Here is a 24,834-nt window from a genome sequence, read left to right on the forward strand (position 1 = left end):
TTATAGACTATTTTTAGAAAATATGACCAATAAGGTCATTAAATGTGATCTCAATGCAACCATGAATCTAAACTTCTAAAATCTTAATATTAAAGAGGTGAACCATATTTTAAACTCCATGAAAGACATATAGTGTGGAACAAGGATATGTTTCAAGAAATTCTTGTCTCGATATCCTAAGTCAATTTCATTGCACCAAGTAATATATAAAAGTTATTTCTACTAATATGATTATTCATTTTAATTATGTGTCAATCTTTAATTAGACACCTAAAATGAGATAGTTAATCTCACCCTACAGTGTGAGGGTGAAACTTTCTTCCACATGTAAACTCATTATCACAGAAGCAGAAACAAAAACAAAATCATAAAATGGTGAATTTTATGTTATGCTCATCAAATCATACAGGGCACTTAGATATTGTAACTTAAATAAAAATACTTAAAAAAAACATGTATATATTACTTATCACCCTTTAAAGATAAATGATATGTTTCATACTAATAATAATAAAGCATAAACATATATCAATTGTCCACAATCATGTATCATATAATGTTCTAAATCTTATTTTATATGATATCCATATTTAATTTTTTTGTGTGTGGAGGTTTTCATACATAGATCTCTCTTCATCATCCAACTCATCATTGCTTTATAACACTATATAGGGAAGAGGTGATAAGTATAACGTTTGAACTAAGGTGTTATGCTTGGTCTTAGTTGTCTCAAACAATCACAATCAAACAAAGCAAAAAAAAAAATAAGACAATGCCCTTTTCATTGTGCAACTTTCTCATTCCTTCCATTTCTTTCCTTTAACTCCCCTTAGCAACTAAACCAATTCCCCTTGTCAAGTTCCTTTCTTTCTGTTCTCTAACCAAACCCCATTATCCAAAGCCGAAACCCTTTTGTCAGAAACAAAAGAGAATCAAAACCAAAACAAAAAACCATGATGTCTAGAACTAACAGTGTTTCTTGGATGGATCATACCAACAACATAGAAGTACCAAACACAAACACTTGTGGTTTTGTTGAAACTAGAGATGATGAATTAGGCTCTATATGTGGCTTCAAATCACCTATGATGGAAGTTTTTGATGAGGAATGGTACATAGCTAACAACAGCATTCAAAACAACCCTGAAGATATGATTAGGGACATGACCTTTTCTCCAAACTTTGCTGACCCATCAGATAACCTTTTGTTACACCACAATGTCTCTGTGGACTCTTCTTCTTCTTGCTCTCCATCTTCTTCTATGTTCAACAACCTTGACCCTTCACAATTGCACCAATGTTTTCTCTCACCCAACAATGCAAAACTCAACCCTTTATCTTCTCTACTCAAGAACAACAACAACAACAACAATAACAACCCTTTTGAGATGGGTTGTGAGGTTGGGTTTATGGAGCCTCAAGCTTCAACAACTTCACCATCATTGCTGAACAGAACTTCTTCTTCACTATTGGGTGGCTTCAATGACTTGAACACTAAGAATCAATTGGTCCTTCCTAACTTGTGCTCATCAGCTGCTACAAGCATTATACAATTGCACCAAAACACAACCAAATTTGCAGGTTTTCAGAACAACTTTGAAGAGGGTTCTGGAGGAAACAAAGCAATGTTTGTGAACAGGTCCAAGATTTTAAGACCCCTTGATTCTTTACCTCCTTCTGGAGCACAACCAACTTTGTTTCAAAAGAGAGCAGCGCTAAGAAAAAACTTGGGATCAGAAAGTGGTGTTGGTGTTGATGTGGGTGGTTCTGATAGGAAGAAGATGATGATGAAGATGAGTACTACTGTGGAATTAGATGTGAAAGATGGAAGCTTTGATGGGTCTATATTGAACTATGATTCTGATGATTTGACTGAGAGTAATAATAACATTAATAAGGTGGAAGAGAATAATGGGAGGAATGGTGGAAATAGTTCTAATGGGAACAGTACTGTGACTGGTGTTGTGGATCAGAAAGGGAAGAAGAAAGGAATGCCTGCTAAGAATTTGATGGCGGAACGCCGCCGGAGGAAGAAGCTTAATGATAGACTCTATATGCTGAGGTCTGTTGTTCCAAATATTAGCAAGGTAAGAAAAATTTCACCTTCTTGATTTCAATTTTATGACAATTGTTCATTCTTAGTTGTTACTTTACAAATTATCTATGTTATGGTTGGTGTGTGAAATATCAATTTTTATGCCTCCATTGATTGATCATTACGAGGTGAACCACAACGCAATGTTAAAATTGTTGCTTAACGACCAAAATGTTACTGATTCAAATTCGCTAGCTTGCGGGGAAAAGGAGGAGTTGTGATTGTATATATTAAACAATTCATTAACTAGTCAATACATGTGAAAAACCACAAGTTTATTAATAAGATTTAGAAAATAGCGTAGAAAAGTGGTGTGAGAATATAGGGATCCATATTTATACCACATAGCTCATATTTCTCAAAGAACTTGATCTGTTAGTAATTTTTATGCTACCATTTCATTTGGAGGAAGCGAATTAGCTAACATAACTACATGTCTTGAAAGCTTTAAATTGTTGTTATTTGTTACTGTGGTTTGTGCTGAATCTGTGGATTCTATTTATGAAATGTTTTGGTTTTGAAAGATGGACAGGGCTTCAATACTTGGGGATGCAATTGAGTACTTGAAGGACCTTCTGCAAAGGATCAATGACCTTCATAATGAATTGGAATCAACACCTGCTGGCTCTTCACTCACCCCCGTCTCAACCTTTCATCCTTTGACACCTACTCCAACAGCACTTCCGAGCCGTATTAAAGAAGAACTCTGCCCCAGCTCACTGCCAAGTCCCAATGGCCAACCTGCCAGGGTAATGCTGTTTCTTCAATGTTGGAAATTTGGTGCATAGGATTAGCATGTAGTAGTTATAATTACCCAAAAATTATACAAGTAAGTTGTTACTAGTAATTGTTTATGAGAAAAATATAAATTCTTTATTGGGGTTGGACTTCGATTCAATGACTTCATAAGTGGTGACTTTGGAATGGAAGCCATTTTATGAAAGATTAGACAGCTTAGATTGTGAATTGTTGAGATCAGAAGGGTTTGTTTGCAAGTTGAGTTTTGAGGGGAAAAAATGGAAATGAAAGGCTTCAGGGCCATCTCACAAATATATTTCATGGCTTTGAAGTATTCTCTTTTTATTCATTTCCTTCCAAAACTCAACCCGCGAATGGACCCTAAGTTGTCTGGTCTCATCCAACTACTCAAATTTCCCTAAGTCACCATGTTTGGAAGTCAGCGAGTCCAACCATATCTTCTGCCGTATGCCCTGGAACTTGTCCCATGTCCTACACATTCACTCCATTGGATATTGCTTTCTACTTTTTATTTCTATTAATAGAAACAGGACATATGGACAGCAATCAAGTTTTTTGGGTGGAACGAACCGTGTATCTTATAGTCGAGATAAACACAAGCATTTTGCTTTTACAAAAGATTGTTTAAGCCAATGTTTATGACAGAACTAGTTGGCACACTTAATGAATCTTTGATGCATGAGTAGACCCTAATGCTTTCATTTCATTTAACATCTACCCTTAAATTCTGTCAGATAGGCATTTTTATATTTTGTGTAAGTAGTATGGTTTAATATATGCTTTTCATAACGCAAATTGTGCAATTGTTATTTTCACATTATGTATAGGTTGAGGTTAGGCTGCGCGAAGGAAGAGCTGTAAATATCCACATGTTTTGTTCCCGCAAACCTGGTGTCTTGCTCTCAACCATGAGGGCTTTGGATAATATGGGATTAGACATTCAGCAGGCTGTTATCAGCTGTTTCAATGGATTCGCTATGGATATTTTTCGAGCAGAGGTAACATTTCTAGTCTGTTATCAACACTCACTGCACTTAGAAATTAAATTACATATCCAAACTTGTGATTCAATTGATACTTAATTTTCTCCATACTTAAGTTTTGATTCCATACGCATACATATGTGAGAGAAGGTGATGTATAATAAGCATTTTCCAAATGCTATTATTATAGTTTCTGCATCTCATGAACATTTTCCGCGATGTAGTTAATACTAAGGACATGATACTGTTAAAATTAATAGGAGTTTCAAAAATCGTGATTGCGTTAAGTGATAACATGGCTTTTCGTTTGTTTTTCCCTTTCGATCAGCAACTCGTAGAAGGTCAGGATGTTCATCCAGAGCAAATAAAAGCAGTACTCTTGGATTCAGCTGACTTCAATGGCATGATCTAGTGTTTTGGCCTGAAATAAACTATTAGCTGCAATTTCATTTAGTGGAATTAGCTAGTTTCAGTATCTACATTTTAATGTGTACTTACAATATTGGCTCTGGTAACTTCAGTTTATGTGAACATTGAAAAAAATTTCACATGAATTTTACCTTCGGAATTGTTTGGTACCTTTTACATGTTTGTGTTGAAGCAGAAGTTGCTTGTCTAAAAATGACATTACTGAGAGTATGTTTCCATGTGAAGTGTGTTTGTCCAAAAACTCTTTGTCCCCTCTATCAATTTTCAAAAGAGACAATGTTATCAATAATATATTGATATAATGGTATAAGATCCTTTTAGATCCTAGAAAGACCAAAAATCAAGGTTTTGCAACACTTGCTAGGTAGGACAACTATACATCTAAAATAAATTAATTTCATACTCATATCACTATCTCTTTGTAATAATAAAAAAAAAGGATAACACTTAAAAAGCAACTTTCCCCATTCAAACCAACAAAAATAGAAGAAAAATAAGAAAGGATTATCATTCACATCTGTAGTAAAATTAGCAATTCTAAATTGCACGTTAATGGTGGAAAATTGTGGCAAAATGTCTTTCTAAAGACTGTCAAAATGGCAAAATTGTGATAATAACAATTAAGTTTTAATTTTATTATCTTGGATCAGGCTTGTGGTATTAAATATGATTGTGGAACCCAATTTAAAATATTGCCCAAGGCCAGAGTAACTAGACCACTCGAAAAAATGTGATCCATTAGTGTCATTATTGCAGTGTCATTTTAAAAAACAATGTTTAACATAAACTATAGAGCTTGCTAGGATCTTTCATCACGTTAGTCATCACAAGATGTCCAAGATCTTTACCCATATGTTTGTGTCAATTATAATAAAACAATAATAATAAATATTTATGTTTTTTTAATTATCATATTTTTATTTATACGACACATCATAATATAAGATAACAAATATCAGTTTCGTCATAAGTATTCAAGGACGCGAGGACCACATCTTCCATCCTATGCATTATCGGCCACAGGTACATTTCACTAAAGAAAGAACATAATGTACTTCAAAATTTGAAGTCTCAAGTTTCCAAATTCTGAGTCTGATACAATCATTCCAATGTTAGCCGCACTCATTCCCCAAACACCATGGGTTTGAAACGATATTTAAGTTTAGTTATGATATGTTGCATCAAATAAAGTATTATAGCAAAGTCTCTATTAGGACCCAAGAGGTACTTGATAGGCCTAAACCTTGAATGCTTATGTGATAGATTGATTTACTCAAAAAAGTTCCTTATGTTTAAATTCAATATTTTTCTCATCTAAGATCTAACCACTTGTACGGTTTTATATATTATTTAGACAAAGTGAAATTCCAGATTTTTCTCATTGTTCTAGTTTTTTTGCATAAATTTATCCTTTCTTAGATCTAGGAAATTAACCATGGCCTAATCTCATCTGGAATGAATGAGGAGAGAAAAGTTATATATATATATATATATATTCTTATTTCAATTTGCTTCAATTAGAAATAATCTAAACTTCTTTTCTTCTAATACTCTTTGAGTATTGTGAGGTTTATTTAAGATATCGTAGAGCTTTGGAGAGTAAGTGTATTGGGATCAATATATTGTGAGGGAATAATGTGTTTATTAAAATTTTCATAGTGTTATTTTCGGGTTTTCTTTTAAATTATGATGGTTGGAGTATATAATAGAAGTAGTGGTTTATGCTTTTCTAGGAAGTTTATGGTTCAACTTGCTGAGTATTGAAGATAATGATTATTGTTGAATTTTGATGTATAGGTTCCATAATATCAAAAACATCCTAGTAATAGAGAGCTAGGCGGTGTGTTCCGTGGTACATCAGTATGAGAAGTTGCACTATAAATTTGGAGAGTTGGATTTTCGGTAACATTATCAAGGATGCTTGAAAAGGCTTGTGCTGAAGGGAACATGCTCTTATGTGGAAGAATTGTTACAGAGTCAGACGTTGAGTAAGGTTGAGTGAGATTTTCGCTTAAGTGGAGACTATGTAGTTTTCCAATGAGAGGTGTATTAATCTATTTCAATCAAAATAGAGATTGTTGGGATGTTTGAACCAATAAGAAGCACCCTATGAGCCTTAGCCCATGGTTGCTAGAACTTTTAATTCTCATTCTCTTATAATACAGAGTGTAATATCTATGTACTGACAATGTAAAAATTTATACACAATCAGTACAACATTCATCATTCGTTTGAATTACTTTTGTTTAGTAACCGTTAATGATGATTGAAACTGTTTTACATTGTCAGTGTATACATATTTTTTGTCTATAATACATCTTGCTGGTCATAGCTGTAATTGGTTGAACCTTTTTAATCCTTATTTTATTGATTTCATCTCTTCTATTTATTCTTCACCTTTATTTGATTGTTTGTGACTAATGTTATGGGAAGACCGCGATATTATCATTCGAAAATGGTTCAGAAAGAACAACAACTTCAGATTCAAGAATTATTGCATTAAAATACTTTCAATCTTGGTCTTCAATATTTGGTTAAATCTGCATATTCTCAACTACTACGTACCAGTAAAGCTGATTGGGATCCACAAGGGGATCAAAACACCACATATTTTTATCATGTATAAAAAATAAAACATATCAGAACGAAATAAGCTCAATCACTAAATAATATATATTTTGAGTGATCAGAAGGAGATTGATGATCACTTTATTGACTATTACAATAATCTTTTGGGGGGTCAATCATAAGGTTTGGAGTAAATGGATTTGGTTGTGGATTTTACAGAGATCCGTGGAGCACGGTTGGAATTTGAGGGTCCTATACTAGGTTGAAATTGGGACATGTAGTAAAATTAAAAAAATTATAATCATTATTCTAACTTGTTTTTTAATAATATAATTTTTAAATCTCGTTTCCCTTCATAATCCATTATTTGATTGTTCAGTATTAGAAAAGTGTTGCACTCCATAGTTAAGCTTCTAAACTAGTTATATGGAGCTATTATTCTATTAGTTCATAAGACAAAAAATGCAAGATTAAAAAATGAGTAGGATGTGGTTATGGTTGTAATTGTGGCTAAAGATGTGATACTGTGATTGTGGCTATTGTATCCGTTGTAATGTGTATTGCAGCTATTGCGGTTTGAATTTTTTTTATGATGAAAATAATTTTTGAATTTGATGTAATTCAATGTAGCCCAATTCGGTCCAATATCAGTCAAATACGGTTTGGTGTGGTTGAGTTGTAACCCAATACAACCGTATCATTGTAATTCATTGTCACACCATAATTATAGAATGACTTAGTTGTAATGATAACTCTAACCATAATGTTAGAGTTGCATGTGATGCATTCAGCCATCTAAAACAATGAAAAGGATCATAGGCCATTTTCCAACTCTATTGTTCTGTATAAGTACTCTATTAAAAAAGTCTTATGTGCTAGATTGAAACTCATGCACCCTATGATTGTTGTTGAGAATCAAGTCGGGTTTGTTGTTTGGAGATCTACTTTACATAATATTCTTATTGTTCACAACCTACTCAGATTATATAATTGGAAGATTGCTTCCACTAGATGCTTAATGAAGATTGATGTGCAGAAGACTTATAACATGGTGTGTTGGAAATTTGTTGAAATGATGCTCTAAACCTTTGACCAAATAGATGTTTATATTTGTCTAAGACTATAATACTAGGGAAAATTCCTTTTTAATTTCAAAATTTTCCTTGTGTTTCATATACGGACATACTCAAGAAAACTATAGAAGATGTGTGAAAAACATAACATGACAATTTTATACACGATCCTTTCAGTTAATGAGATATGAAGAGGGTAGATATACACAATTTTAGTAGAAAGACCATTTTCAGAAGTATGTATTAGAATATATGAAATTATACTCGAATATCTTAAATTATATTATTGAGAATATCTACATGATACTTAGATATAATGAGTAGAGGTGACAAAATTATCCATTATGCACAATCCATCCAAATCCAAGAAAATTAAATCCATCCAAATGCATACATTGAAGCTATTGAATTTAAATAGATGTAATCTAATGGATAACATTAGTAATGGTTAGATTTAAATATACCCATTATATCTAATGGATATCCATAGATATATCCATTTGAATCCAAAAAACAAACATAAAAAAATGTTGTTCTCTGTTTTTCAATTTCATTTACTATGTCAACTCTCACTTTCTTGTATTGATTATCTCTCACTTTGAATATTTTATTAAAATTAGATCAATTATAGGAAATATCGATGTTTTTAATATCAATTTTGTTCCCTTAAGTACATAAAATATATAACTATGTTTTAAAAGTTTACATGTATAATCTTAAACGTCACATGCTTGTATGATATTGCAATTTTTTTAAAAGCTAAAATTAATTTAAATTTTTTTTTCAAATTAAATTGATATCAATTATAAGACATGTGAGTATAGTTAATGATATAAATTTGTTCTTAAATACATAATTCATATAAATATCTGTTTAAAATAATATATGTAGAACCTTAAATGTAGCTGATAAAACAATGCATTTTAATTAAAATTTAAAAAAAAATGATTTTTTCAAGTGTTTTTATTAAATGACTTTTAAAAAAGTGATTCTAAAAAAATGTTGTAATGAAATAATAGTTTTTAAAAGAATAATTTTTTATAAATGTTTTTAGTTATAATAAAAAAATTAAATGGATTGGATATTCATTCAGCCAAATCCATGAAAACGGAGTCATGAATAGATTTGAATCAATTCATTAAGTTTGTATATGAATAAATTGGATAATTTTAAATATGGTTTAAATGAATTTATTTGAATTTGTAAATAACTTTTTATCCATTATTTAGATCCAAATCTAAATCCATCTACTTGGCACCTGTAATAATGAGAATATGTATTGCATATAATATATAGATGAAGATTATATCATACTTTGATTTGTTTAGAATATCTTAAAAGATCTCTTAAGATTAAGATTACTTTATTTTATCTTTTATGTTTTATTTTCATATTTAATTAGGAGTCCATCATTAGTATAAATAGAGTTAACATTATTTTATCTAGGATTAATATCTTCCAAGAAAGAATTATGACCCCTGATTGTAGAGTTAAAATTGTGCCAGACGAATTAGCTATTCCATTAAGGTATTATTGGTAGGATAACACTATTTTTAATAGGGTTAGTGCATTTTGTTGATACAATAATTCTAATTTATGTTTTTTAGGAACCTTTATAGAAAATGACCCACCTTCTCATAATTTGTTAGGATGTAACCGTTCTAACGGCGATATTGAAAGGTTAACATATGACCCAAAAAAAAGTTTATATTTGAGTGAACATATAAATGTAAGGAAAATTCTTTTTTAATCTCTAAATTTCCCCGCTTATAAACAGAGATATCATGATTTAATGATGTAAAATTCTATTGGATTGTCAAGTATCGTATTAGACTAAAGGTCAAATGTACAATTCATGAAAGTGATATTTGTTACGAGAAAAAAACATATATCGAAAGAAATTAGTTCCTTACTCTTAGAATGAGGAAATAATTATGGTTATACAACAAATGATATATTAAATTTTATTATAAAAATAAAAAACACAAGTTACATATATTAATGATAAATATTATTCTTGCATGATTTTAAATTGAGTATAATATCTATGAAGTATGAAGTGTTAGTATAAAGATTTATATACAGTCAATGCATTATTCACTATTTATTTGTATTATTTTTATTTAAATGTCAACGATGAATATGAACAACGGATGTAGTGATAATATAAAAACACTTACACAATCACTACATACATATGCTTTCTCTTTTAAATAGCAATTTTGATATAATTTTGGAAATTTCAAAAACTTTTACCTTTCTATGATTGCGACATTATAGTGGCAAACCATATTTAAGATCTTATTATCTAAGTTGTTTTGACATTGGATTCTCCGATAAAATATGAAAAGTTAGAATGACTTTAACGTAAAAATAAATAATGTATGTTGTTGAATGCTTTGTTGCGCATATCCGATCTGGATGATAGTTGTTGAAACTTATCAATTCATCCATTTTCTCATTCAACGACAGAGCTTTCAAGGGGCAGGTGGGGGTGGGTAGCTACCCCTGGATTCGTTTTTTAAAAAATTATTAAAATAATTTTGTATACCTTTTTACTTATGAGAACAAGTAATTCGATAAAGTGTGTCATTCTATGTGTCACTTGTATTTGATCAAAAAATACTTAATTATTAAACTTTTAAATTATAAAAAAGTGGCACATAGAGTGACACACTTTTTGGAACAACATATGTACTTCCTTTACCTACACCAAAATAACGTCTTTATGAAGATACTAGTTGAAGCTCACATATTTCATTAATTTGTAGCTTGATAAATAAATAAAGTGCAACTTGTGTGGTCCTTCTAAAAATTATACATAATGAATCAAGTTCTCTTATACTTGTAAATATTGATGTTGCTTATAATAATATGACTTCATTTGAGTGCGTATTGATTTTATACTTGGTAAAAGAGATTACCTATGCATTGATAATATACATTTAATAATAATAATATATGTATTTTTTGTCCAATACTTGTGTCCTATGAATTTCAATGAGGGAAAGAAGGTTAGTTTGAGAATAAGATGAATTTCTTGCACACAACATACTGATTTATATTAAAAAATAAATAGCTAAAATAAGATGAGAGAATAGTGATTAATTCCTTATTCACAGAGAATAATTGTGGTTATACAACAAGAGAGATATTAAATTTTATTATAAAAAATAAAAAACACAAGTTACATATATTAATGATAAATATTGTTCTTGCAAGATTTTAAATTGAATGTAATATCTATGAACTCTCAGTATAAATATTTACATACAATCAATATATTATTTACCATTTATTTGTATTACTGTTATTTAAGTGTCAATGATATTGAATATGAGCGATGGATGATACAGTGATAATGTAAAAATATTTATACTGTTAGTGCATATATCTTCTTTCTCTTTTATATAACAATTTTGATATGAATTTTTGAAACTTCAAAAACTTTTACGTTTCATATAATTGCAATATTATAGTCGCAAACCATATTTAAAACCTTAGTTGCAGAATTTAAATGATAGAAAATAAATGTTAGTTGCGGAAAATAAATGACAGAAAGTAAAAGTTAGTAGTTAGATCACACATTATGACCGTGTACTTTTCTTTTCACAAAGATACAATTTATGAATTAAATTACACTTTGATTCAAGGTTCTTTCTGTGTCAGTAAATAAAATTTATAAGTTAACACTTTACTATTTTACATTTGCATCTCTTTCAAGATTCAATTGTAGTATAGTATATGGTTATGTCGAACCAAAATGAATTGCCTAATAGATCATTATTATAAACATGTTATATTACTAATAATGTTTAAACATCTTTCTGTTTGATTTTGTTCAAGTTCTAGTAAAATACTTTTAAAAGTTCAGGATAGTAGGCTTTTGATTCCTCATAGAAATCAAAAATAGCTTGTTGCCTTAGAAGAGTAGGGAAATGAAAATCTTTGAACTCAAAGTTACTGATATTACCATACTTAGGAGCAAAGATGGAGCGTCCAAGAAAATGCTCTGAGAAAACTTTGCGTTGTTTATCATTTGCGAGTAGACGTGCCAAATCCAAAGGATTAGACTCATAAGATGAAGATCCTTGCTTCCTTTAAGACACACTGGTATGTTGCTTCTTAGCTCTTGATGATGAAGCCATTCATTGTGTTTTAGAAAAATTAGGTTTTGAGGTTTGAGAGATTTGGAGATTTTTGGTTAAGGCCACTAAACACGAAATCTATGGAATAGAAGTGTTTAAAATTGAAAATGTGATATGAAACGAGTCAAAAATCACACAAATCGGATAAAAAATGAAGATTTTAGGGAAAATCTAGGGTAGACACAAAAAGGAGGGTTTTGAGGAGGAAGAAGAAGTGTTTGAAAAATGATGAGGAAAACTTAAATACTGGTGAGAGTAATCGGTTTGTCAAAGTCAGTAATCGGTTACTTAACATAAAAATTTCCCAGACTTCAAAAAGACATCTTAGGTAGTCGATTACAGATGAGGGTAATCAGTTATTGAAGATTCCTGCTCATTGCCGTAATCGGTTATTCTCTAGAGTAATCGGTTACTGAACCCATAATTTCGAATTTTTAGGCATACTGATGCCTGGTAATTAGTTACTGATCATATGTAATCGATTAAATACCCAAGAATTTGAAAATTTTGAATAGAATTAAGCAATTTTAAGTATAAGTAGGCATAATATAAGTACAATGAAGCAAAATATAATCATGAATAAGAATTTAAGACAAGTAGGCATCATCACATATGCCTAATTCACGTATAATTTTACATAAATGTTCTTTTGCCAAGGGTTTAGTGAATATATCTGCTAGTTGGTCATGAGTATCAATAAATTCTACAAATACATCTTTCTTTTGGACATGGTCCCTAAGGAAGTGATGTCTTATATCTACGTGTTTGGTTCTAGAATGCATTACTGGATTCTTTGTGAGATTTATAGCACTAGTATTGTCACATTTTAGGAGAATACATCCTAAGTCTAAGCCGTAATCTCGTAATTGTTGTTTAAGCCACAATACTTGGGCACAACAACTACCCGCCGCTATGTATTCTACTTTAGCAGTACTTAGGGAAACACATGCTTGCTTCTTAAATTACCATGAGACCAGTGCATTTCCTAATATATCACAAGTACCACTTTTACTTGTTCTTTTAGTTTCACATCCTGCAATATCTGAATCTGAATTTCCCACCAAATCATATATACTTCCTTTTAGATACCATAATCTAACGTCAGTTGTGCCTTTTAGATATTTATTGATTCTTTTGGTATAGAGATTCCATAATATCGAAAACTTCCTAGTAATAGAAAGCTAGGCGGTGTGTTTCGTTGTACGACAATATGAGAAGCTGCACTATATAGAAAGATAAATAACTCTTATTTTATCATATAATGGAAGTGTTTTACAAGAATATATTTAAAGAATACAACTTTGAATTTTTAAACTTTCAAGTTAATAGAGAAGATAAGATAATAACAAGTTAGTTACAACATAGAGAGAAGGATCAAGTGAGCACTCCAACATGCCCCCGCAAGACGGTGGTGGAAGAAACAACACCAATCTTGGACATAAGAAAATGATGTCGAAATGTAGGTAGAGATTTGGTGAGAACGTCAACAAGTTAATGAATGGAGAGTATGTGTTGGACTTGGAGGTCCTTGACACCAAGTCTCACCCAAAATAATAATGAATAGCAACATGCTTTATACATGAGTGAAATATAGGGTTGGTACAAAGATATGTGGCTCCAATATTGTCAGAGTAAATGATTGGTTTTGATTAGTAGGGAGGTTACATCTCAGTGAAGAGTTCCCTAATGCAAAGAAGTCTATCTGCAGTTGAACCATTGTCCTGTGTTCAGCCTTAGTGGATGATTTGGTAATTGTATGTTGCTTTTTGCAAAACCAAGAGATGCCTTCATGCCAAAATAAATAATAAAGGCTGTAGTGGATTTCATGTAAGAGGAATCATCAGCCCAGTTAGAGTCACAAAAGGCACGTAGGTGAAGGTCGTGCAAACGTCGAAGTTGTAAACCAAAATCCATGGTTTCTTTAAGGTAGCGCAATGCACGTTTGACAGCTTGTAAGTGGATGTTGGTGGGATCATGCATGTATTGGGATAATTTATTAACAGTAAATGCCATATTACGACGAGTGAGAGATATATATTGCAAGGAACTCGTAAGTTGGCGATATTCATGTTGATCACAGGTAGATGCATCTCTAGTGTCTTCTAAGTTCATACCATGGAAATAGGTGTTGAAACTGATTTAGCATCATGCATGTTTGCTTTATGAAGTAAGTCACAAATATAGTAATGTTGAGTCAAGAACACACCATCTGTTGTTGGAATGAATTCAATACCAATAAAATGACTTGGAAAGCCCAAGTCCTTGAGGGGAAATTTTGTGGCAAGAGTAGATTGGAAACTTATCATAAACTTTGAGTCATTTCCTGTGAGAAGAGTATTATCAACATAAACCAAGAAATATGATAGAGTTTTACCATGGCTTTAAATGAACAATGAGTTATCTAACTTGGAATTGGTGAACCCTTATTATATTAAGAAGTCCTAGAGATCATGATACCAAGCACGATGTGCTTGTTTGAGACAATACAGAGCTTTACCAACTTACAAACATGATCAGGGAACTGAGGATGCATAAAGCTAGGGGACTGAGATATATAGATGTCCTCAGTGATAGTTCCATGTAAAAAGGCATTATTTACATCCATATGATTTATAGACCATCCTTTTTGAGAGTACCACACAAAAGACAAGCCTGATTGTCTGTGGTTTGATGACTGAATTGAATGTGTGCTTGTAATCAATGTTAAGATGCTAGTGAAAACCTTTGACAACTAATCTTGCCTTATAGTGAGCAATGAAGCCATCAATGTTACGTTTTATTCGATAAAGCCCTTTGTTGCCAATAATGTTGAAGTGATCTTGTTTTGGTTCAAGAGTCCATGTGCCATTAGTAAGTAAGGCATTAAATTCTTCAGACATGGCAGCTTCCCATTCAGGATGTTTGAGTGCTTGCGTGAAGCAAAAGGGCTCCACTAGATCATGTAATGGAAATTTAGTTGCCAAATGAACTTGTTTATGTTTGAAAATGCCATTCTTGGATCGAGTGACCATAGGTTGTGTGGATTGGACTGGAGGTGGTTCTTCTGTGCGATAATGTTGTTGTGTAGAGATGCACAAGGTATTGGAAGTTTGGCCAAGTGGTGTAGTTTAAGTGTGGGTTAAGTTGGTGGGAGTGTGGGATAGAATTTCAGTTGATTGGAGTGTGGTTTCGTTAATTGGATTAGGATATGAGATTAAGTTTGTCGGGATTGGACTGGATATAATGTGGTTGAGGTATGTGGGGGTAGGAGGGGAAGAGATAAGTGAATTTGAGGGAATATGGGGTGAGGTTGTTAAACTTGAAGATTGCATGATTGGTGGAAGGGATAAAGAATTATCAGATGGTGAGAGGTTGAAGGTTGAATTGGTAGGATTAGTGTTGGTTTAAGAATTCTGTGGATAATTTGAATACGAAGGTAAAGTGGATAAGGAGGATTCATAATTTGTTTGAGTTGACGTATGTAGTTGGTTGGTCAAAAGATTAGGTGTTTGAAGAGATTGTATTGGAGTGTCCAGGATCTGTGGAGGGATAAGTGTTTGAGATTTTAGTGCAGAGGATAATCCTAAGTTTATGGATATGAGCTAGAATCTATGGGTGGGACGTTACGTTTAGATTTGGTGGAGTAAAGTGGATGAGTATTATTTGGGTTGTTGGATGGAGATAAGGATGTAGTTTTGGAGATAAGGGAGAATTATAATATGAAGTTGGAGGATGGGAAGTTGGAGAAGTAGGGTCACACATATTGGTTAAAAAAGGGAAAATAATTTCCAAAAATTTCGCATGACGGGAATGATATGTTTTATGGGTCTTGAAATTAGAGCAAATGTAAGCACTTTGGGTGAGACTGTATCCAATGAAAATGCATGGTTCAGACTAGTGTATGGACCAAACCAAGAAAAACATAGACAACCAAACAAATGAAGCTTAACATAATTTGGGGTCTAGTGAACAAGTGTTTTAAATAGCGTGGTCATTTGAAGCCCTGAGGTGGGCATGTAGTTAATTAGATAGGTCGTTGTTTGGATAGCATAGGAGCAAAATGTGAGTGGAAGACAAACATGATGGAGTAGACATCGGGTAGTTTCTACCACGTGTCTATGTTTGCATTCAGAGATACCATTGTGTTCGAGGGTATACGGGGGTGTGGTGAGATGAGAGATTCCATGAGTTTGAAGAAAAGAACTATGTTTTATAAATTCACCAACATTATCACTGTAAATAGATTTTATTTTAGAGTCAAATTGATTTTCAATAAGGGACTTAAAAATGGGGTAAATGGTTGAGACATCAGATTTTAATTTCATTGGATAGAGCCAAACTTATTTTGAGAAGTGATCGATCAAAATGACATTATTGAAATACGACCCCATATATTAGAAAAAATTATTTCTAAAGGTTTGGAACTAGAAAAAGTGGAATCAGAAAAAGGTAGCTTGTGTGCCTTATTTGCTAAATACTATAAACATTTAAATAAACTGGAAAATGATTTTTGGTTGAGGATATGCTTGAGAGTTCGGAGAAGAGGGTGACCAAGATGGCGATGCCAAATTGTGATGGATGGTTGATGGTGGACATGGTTAATTTGGGTTAGGTGGTTGTAACTTGTACACTTGATTTTCATTCCTTCTGTGTAGAAGATTCGCCCCCATGCTCAGACTCTTTACCTCACAATAATATGGAAAGAATTCATCAGAATTAGATTTACAAAGTTGAGATACTAAAATAAGATTTTGTGTAACATCAGGAACATGTAAAACTTGTGATAATTTAAGTTGCATTGAGGATGTTGGAATGATGGTGGATCCACAATGTTTGATGGGAAGTGTCTTACTATTGGCCACCATGAGTTTATCTTTACCATTGTAATTAGCAGACAATGATAGTTGGCCAAGACCATGAGTTACATGGTGAGAAGCACCAGAATCAAGGAGCAATGAGGAATATGTATTATTTCCCTCATCATAGAGTGCAAAATTGGCTTGGCACTTGGGATAATGAGGCGGAAAACAATGCTTGCGATAGCAAACATCAATAGTATGTTCTATTCGATGACAATATTTACAAACTGGTATAGGACGACGTGGACCAGAGTTCTCAATCTGTGAGCCAGAAGTGGTACGAAATGATTGTTGGATGGCATGGACTGTGAGTGATGCCCATGAGTGTACCCACGAGTAGTGCAATTGGTGTTGTTGATTGTGACTGGAAATGATTGATGATGACCATCCCAGTTGAGAAATATTTCAAAATCAATGAGTTTGTCATAGAGGTCGTCAAACATCAATGGAATGTTCCTAGTAGGAATCCAACTCCCAAACTAACCCTTAAGAAAATGTGTCTATTTTTTACTATTAAAAACATTTTCAATTTATGTCACTAAATTTCATATATGAACACATAACCACCAGGAATTTGCATTACATAACCATGCAGCAACAAAACTTGTCAAATTTATTTGCTATTCTGTTGCTACAAATTTATGTGGTTATAGTTTTTAACTTAAAATTCATCAATTTAAAATAGTAATGTTTCTAAGACATTGAAATCAAAGTTTAATCTTAACATGAGATCTTTATAAGATAATGATTTTTCATAAAGACAATTCAACTATACTTTTAAAAGTATTACATGATAACTGAAAATATTATTTCTCAATGACATGACATGAAAGTGACTCTGATATCATTGTATAAAAAATCTTCAATAGACTTTAATATGGTGGGAGACTTTATACTTAAATATACATAATTCATAGTAAAGATGATGATATACTATCATCATATAACTTAGATCTTTCATGTCAAATCATTGAGAATAATTATAAAACTTGTACGAAAGTGTACCTTAATATATTAATATAAAATATGGTGAATGAACTTTATACCATCCTTAGCATCATGTATCCATCAAATCCATGTCTTTTGTCCTTGTATGCAAAATACATGTTCATAGTTGAACATGTAGGTTATTTGGTCTTCCAATTGTAGACCATTGTAGCCTTAGTTTCTCCTCTAATAGGATGAAGAAAAGGATTTCCTGTCTTGTGTTATTTGTCTCATAACATATTCTACAATTGGTTGCCATAACCTCATACATATAAGAAGTGCATACCCTTCTATGAAGGGTGTTGCTACTTTATATTCTAATTCCAGTTTTGTCCATCATAAAATAGAAATAAGACTTTTGGTATCTACATAATAGTATCCGTGACAATTATGTCTATAGTCATATACCTTACATGAATTAGATCACTTTAATTTGACCATTTAAAATAATGACTCTAAACACATAAACATTACATGTGACCCAAAATTTCTTACAATGAAAGCTAGAAAAAACAAAATATCTAGTTTAAATCCCTTGTAGCAAAGCTAATAAATGATCATCCATACATAAAATTAGTCCACATCATTAACCAAAATGGTGAATATTGAAAACAAAAAATGTATTGCTTTTGGAGGATTCATGACCAGTAGGTTTAAAAGGAAACTAAGATACCAATAAGGATATATACTCACCTATTTCCCAAAAAAATAAAATATTAAAACTTGTGTTAGTCTCTCATTAATTCTGCATGCATCCTATCAATTTCATTTGATTTGAACATCATATCTGACATCTAAATTGTGACAAAGAAGCTTGCAAGTTCTTGTAAATGAATGTCACCATATAATAGGAAAAGAATCAAAATTACAAATTAAAAGAGATATATAATAAACTATAGTGACAAGTAGTTCATCATGCACCTACTATGAATGCTCGTTGCAAAAAATAAAAGACACAGTCATAACTCACCTAGTAAATAGAAAGCATTCTTTTATTAACTTTTGCAAAAATACTTCTTTTACTTACTTACAATTAGAAAAACAACAACAGCGTTGTTTGGTCGGTATTAGATGTAGCAAAATTATCCATAATCCATCCAAATTCATTTGTTAGAGCTAATAGATTCAAATAGATATAATTATTGGATAGTGTTGATAATGGATGGATTCTAATCCATCAATTATATCCAATGTATATATGTAGATATATCCATTTAGATGGATACCCAATCCATCCAAAAAAACAAAATTCAAAAATGACGTTCTTTGTTTTTCAATTTCATTTAATATTTAAGAAAATTAAATTCAAACAAATTCATCCATGATTCTCACTCTCACTTTTAGTATTTTATTAAATTGATATCAATTATAGGACATGTGTATATTGTTAGTATTAAAAGTTTATTCTTAAGTACATAACATATATAAGTATGAGAAAACAATGTATGCATTCATAGTTTATGTGCTTTATACATTATCATTACATCATCCACCATTTATATTTAATCATAATTAGCTCTTAAAAAATGTAATTGAAATGAATGGTAGATGATGTAGTGATTATGTATAACTCTTTATTCTGTCCTTGAATAGATATTACACTCTATAAGTATTTAATAATTTTTTTACACATAGAACCTTAAACGTCGCATGCTTTAGAATATAGCAAAAAAATAAATTTCGTAAAAGTTCAAAAATCACTTTTTTAAAAATTGATTTTTAAAATGTGATTTTGAAAATGTTTTATTGATTTGTGGATGACTTTTCATCCATCATTTAGATCCAAATCCAAATCCATCCATTTGACACCTATAATAATGAGAATATGTATTACATATAATATATATTGATGATACCTAAATATAGAGAGAATATCTTATAATATGATGATTTTATTATACTTAAATTTGTTTGGAGGATCAAGATTACTTTATTTTATTTTTTATTTTTTATTTTCCTATTTAATTAGGGGTCTAACATTAATATAAATAAGAGTTAACATTATTTTATCTAGGATTAATATCTTCCAAGAAAGAATTGTGACCCCTGATTCTAGATTTAAAATTGTGCCAAATTAGCTATTCAATTCAGGTATTATTGGTAGGATAACACAATTTTTAATAGAGTTAGTGCATTTTGTTGATACAATAATTCTAATTTATGTTTTGGTTAGGAACCCTTGACAGAAAATGACCCACCTTCTCATAATTTGTTCGCGTGTAACCATTTTGACGCCAATATTGAAAGGTTAACATATTACCAAAAGAAAACGTTTATATTTGAGTGAGCATATAAGACTGCCAGAAAATTCTTTTTTAATTTCTAAATTTTGTCGTTTACAAAGAGAGATATCATGATTTAATGGTGTAAGGTTCTATTGGATTCTCAAGTTTTGCATTAGGCTAAAGATCAAATGTTCAATTCGCACCTTTTGTTAAGTGAAAATCTTACAAATTGAAAGTGATTAAATTTAGGATGAGAAAATAATTGTGGTTATAAAACAAGAGAGATATTAAATTTTATTATAAAAATATAAAAACACAGCTTACATATATTAATGATAAATATTGTTCTTGCAAGATTTTAACTTGAATGTAATATATATGAACTCTCAGTATAAATATTTACATACACTTAATGCATCATTCATCGTTTATTTGTATTACTTTTATTTAAATGTCAATAATATTGAACTAGATTATTTGTATTACTTTTATTTAAAACCTTAGTAACTAGATTTTTTTGGCATTGGATTCTCTGCAAAAATAAAATAGTTAGGATGACTTTAACGTAACAATAACAAATGCATGTTGTCGAACCTTATCAGCTCATCTATTTTCTCATTCAGGGGCAGAGCTTTTAAGGGGAAGATGGGGTAACTACCCCCGTGGATTCTTTTTTATGTAATCTCACAAAGTGTGTCGTTCCATGTCAATTCCTGTGTTTGACCAAAATATACTTAATTATTAAATATTTAAATTACAAAAAGATGACACTTATTGTGATACACTTTTTGGAATAACATAAGTAATTCCTTTACCTACACCCAGATGACGTCTTTATGAAGATATTAGTTGAAGGTCACATATTTCTTTAATTCGCAACTTGATAAATTAGTAGAGTGCAACTTGTGCGGTCCTTCTAGAAATTATATATAATGAATCAAGTTCTCTTATACGTGTAAATGTTGATGTTGTTTTTAATAATATGTCTTCATTTGAGTTTGTAATGATTTTATACTTGAAGAAAGTTATTACCTACATATTGATAATATACTTTAATATTAATAATTTCGGTGTTTTTTGTCCAAGACTTGTGTTCCTGGTGTCTCTAGACATTCAAGTTTGAAATTTTTTCGACAATATGTCATAGGCATATATTACTTTATCAACTTACTCGTCTTATTTTAGCTATTGTGGTTCATCTACTATATAAATATCATTTTCAACAATGAAGACAACCAAACAAAATTATGTAATAAGATAGAAGACGATTTTATTGAACACAACACAATGATTTATATTGAAAAAGAAATTACAATTTTTTTATCTCTATTACACTCATGTATGTTTCTTTATCTTTATATTACTCAGTTAATTTTACTTATAAATTGTAATGAAATATTGTCGCCCCTAATGTTTAAATCAAGATCTGTCACTGTTCTCATTAGTTTTGTTTCCACTCTTTCTTCACCGGCTTGCTAAAGGATTAAAAAAATAGAAACAAGATGTAAGCATTAATATTGTAAGAGTATTTTTATATTACCACTGCATCATCTACAAATAAAAGTTAATCATCATTGACTTCTGAATATAAATAATAAAAATGAATGATAAATGATGTACTGATTGTGCATAAATATTTACACCAATAATAAATAGATATTACGATGTTAAAAAAAATTAAGAGACGGAAATAGAAAGAATTATAAAGGTGTGTGCACAGGGATTGGAGGAATTAAGTTGTGGAGACAGCATGGTACCCACCCTTAGCTAGCAATTCAGTAAAACTGAATTGAATGAGAAGTTTATATAAGTTTTGTTTTATCTTTTGTTATATTTCTCTTGGTGGTTTTGAATTTTTGAATATAGCAAAATTGAATGGAATTATTAAATGAGCTTAAGAAAAAGAATGGTAAAAACTAGGGACAAAACCATATGTATTGTTTCATGTGTCAATCTATATACTAAAGTTTGATAATTGATCAATAATTTTTTTCTTTTTAAGTTGTTTATTAATTATATTTTGTTTTAGAAAAATATAAAGTTATAATATATGGAATGGCACAACAAAGTTTACTCTAAAGTAGTCACCATTATGTGTCCCTTGTTTGGATTGTATTTTAGTTGATTAATGTTGTGCAGTCTGTTTAGAATATGCGTCATCTCTCCTACAATTTCTTTTTTCATTAAGATAAAAGTATTATTAAAGTAGAGAGGGATCCACTTAATCCAAGAGTAAGTTTAAAAAATCTACTCCACATCTTAACCATCCATTCTAAGGAAATCTAATGGTTCAAATATACTAACTAATTCAAATCAATGCATTTCGCTAGAATTAATGGTTAAAATATGGAGTAGGATTTTAAACTTATTCTTGGAGTAAGTGAATCTCTTCCCCTTAAAATACTAGGTCTACTTCTCAAAGGATTACAACAAATTTCTTCTATATAAAGAGGATAATAAGGATCTCTCATTTTATGTTTATATCCCAAACCTTGTTCCATCCAATAATAATTTGTCATAATATTTGAAAATATTACATCCCAATTCAGGCCTAGGTATGTTCATTGGTAGAAGACAACTATTTCTAATGCCTTGCTTTAACTCAAGTCCAGTCTTGAAATCTTCCATGGCAAATTCGATACCTGATCAAGGCCGTGCATCAAACTAATTTCAAATTGCTTTGAAGATGTAACAGAAAATATAGATTGATGATTCCAATGTTGTTTACACAAGATCGGAACCCAAAGGTCTTGAAATCAAGGTTTGCGATTATGTTTGGGAATGGTTGAAATGGAAGCCGCCATTGAAGAAAGAATCGACCTTGTATTGAAATGAAAGTAGCAATTGGAAAAAAAACTGACCTTGTTCACATAGTTGATGGTACCATCACTCAATTCAAACCCAAAATTAGAAAATAGAAGAAAAAGGAGAAACATCAATAAATTGAAGATTGGGGTTTCTTCATTTTGTGGAAAAGACGAAAACTTTAGATGCTAATTCAAACCTATTTGCTACCGTTTCTTCTAATTCATCATCATCAACATCATCTCTTCTTAAGGTGTTAATAGTAATGACAAGAAAGCCAACAATAATAGTAATGTTAGCACTATAAACAAGTATGGTATTATTTATACTTGTATGATAACTTCGTGTTCTCTACTTTCCTTTTTGTTGGAGCAATATGGCACCCTAACCTCAACCCATGTTTCCGAGGCTGTAACTAGGGTTGGTAATGAACCGAACTTGGTTCATGAACCAAATGAGTTGAATTTGAGCTGGACACAATTCGACTCGTTAGGTTGATGAGCTGACTTAATATATATTAATTATATATGTTTATTGTTATTATATATAAACAATGTTATATATATATAACATTGTCCAATATTTTTTTTAAATTTAATTAATTATTTGAGTTTTATGAATGAATTAATTTGACCCGAGTTGAATAGTTTGTGAACCTTAACCGGGCCAAAGTCGAGTTAAAAAATAATTCGTATTGAACTTGAGTTGAGTTTCGAGTTTAACATATCCTTATCAAGGTGAATCGAACAAAACTTTGATTTGATCCGGTTCGACTCGTTTTCGGTGGTTCTAGCTGTAACTATAAATGGAGTTACACGTTCAGAGTTACCAACCAAATCAAAGACATTGCTTCTAACATATTATTGCTCAAATATTTGGATATTTGTTTCTGACATATTATTATATGGTAGACTTTGTTGATATGACCATACCAAGTCATACTAGGGATAAGAATGGGACCGGGCATGTACGGATAGTGCATACCCATACCCATGTCTACACTATTTATAGGTACTTGTGCGGGTAGCATATATTTGCGGGTACCCAACAGGTTCTAGATGTAACTATCAATAGAGTTAGACGTTCAGAGTTACCAACCAAATCATATGCATTGATACCAAGCCATACTGCCACAACTTATTTTTTAGGCCAAGATTTTCTTAATAATTTTGCATTCATATTGTTAGAAGTTTTGTTTGAAGGCTTGCTTTTTATATTGCTAAGGAATGTGGTTGATGGAATAACAATAGGACAATGCAAGATTGATCTTCTCTAGAGTGACGAGAACTACGAAGGTAATATAATATCTTTACTTTCCATCTTTTTCTTTTCAATTTGGTTTTGCTATTTACTAAGTATTATGCATAGATACAGATCAAACTCAGTAAGTTAAAGATGAAATTTGTAAGGTTAACAAAATAATGCTATAATTTCTATATGTCTCATGAGTTTGGATTGTGTCTTTTTTACAACCTCTCATTTAAGTGGGTATATAATGAATTTCTTCTCACATATCATTTCAGAATACAACATCTTAATCCATACTTTTTATGAAAGTGTGCATGTCAAGAGGAACACTTTGGAAAGCTCTCTTTATATGTCATGGTTTTGATGAGGACAACTTAGGCTAATAAGAGCTTGAAGATCACCAGCAAATCAACATGCTTAAGTCTTTTGATTGGTACTAGGCTTAGACTAGAAACTAGTTTAAGTTGAGTCTAAGGCTTAGGTCACCTAATACATATCTCATATGCATAAATCTTTTAAATCATTTCATCCTTGAGATATGTCATTCATAATATGTTCATGCATCACATAAATACATGTATATGTGCATTCTAGGCATAAACTAAGTGTTAAACATGTATGAATTAAGTGCATAACGTATTTGAGTTTTTGTATTTAAAATTACACATGAAAATAT

At 31.2% G+C, this 24,834-nt stretch overlaps 1 protein-coding gene across 2 annotated transcripts; it reads left to right on the forward strand.

Annotated features, from left to right (window-relative positions):
* On the forward strand, window positions 724–4,465 carry LOC109343401 (transcription factor ICE1-like). Of its 2 annotated transcripts, XM_019581661.1 has the most exons (5): window positions 724–900; window positions 934–2,087; window positions 2,620–2,844; window positions 3,682–3,852; window positions 4,166–4,465. In XM_019581661.1, the coding sequence occupies exons 2-5, from the start codon at window positions 954–956 to the stop codon at window positions 4,247–4,249; spliced, it is 1,614 nt and encodes a 537-aa protein (XP_019437206.1). In that variant the 5' UTR covers window positions 724–900; window positions 934–953; the 3' UTR covers window positions 4,250–4,465. The 2 variants fall into 2 exon arrangements, with proteins under 2 accessions (XP_019437206.1, XP_019437205.1); XM_019581660.1 differs by having other exon boundaries at window positions 724–2,087.

Source organism: Lupinus angustifolius, chromosome LG03 (assembly GCF_001865875.1).
Source record: "Lupinus angustifolius cultivar Tanjil chromosome LG03, LupAngTanjil_v1.0, whole genome shotgun sequence".
NCBI classification, from domain to species: domain Eukaryota; kingdom Viridiplantae; phylum Streptophyta; class Magnoliopsida; order Fabales; family Fabaceae; genus Lupinus; species Lupinus angustifolius.

Coding starts and splice junctions, on each gene's coding strand:
- LOC109343401 (XM_019581660.1), top strand. CDS start 954: ATGATGTCTAGAACTAACAGTGTTTCTTGGATGGATCATACCAACAAC. Junction 2,845..3,681: donor CCAATGGCCAACCTGCCAGG/GTAATGCTGTTT, acceptor CATTATGTATAG/GTTGAGGTTAGGCTGCGCGA. Junction 3,853..4,165: donor TGGATATTTTTCGAGCAGAG/GTAACATTTCTA, acceptor CCTTTCGATCAG/CAACTCGTAGAAGGTCAGGA.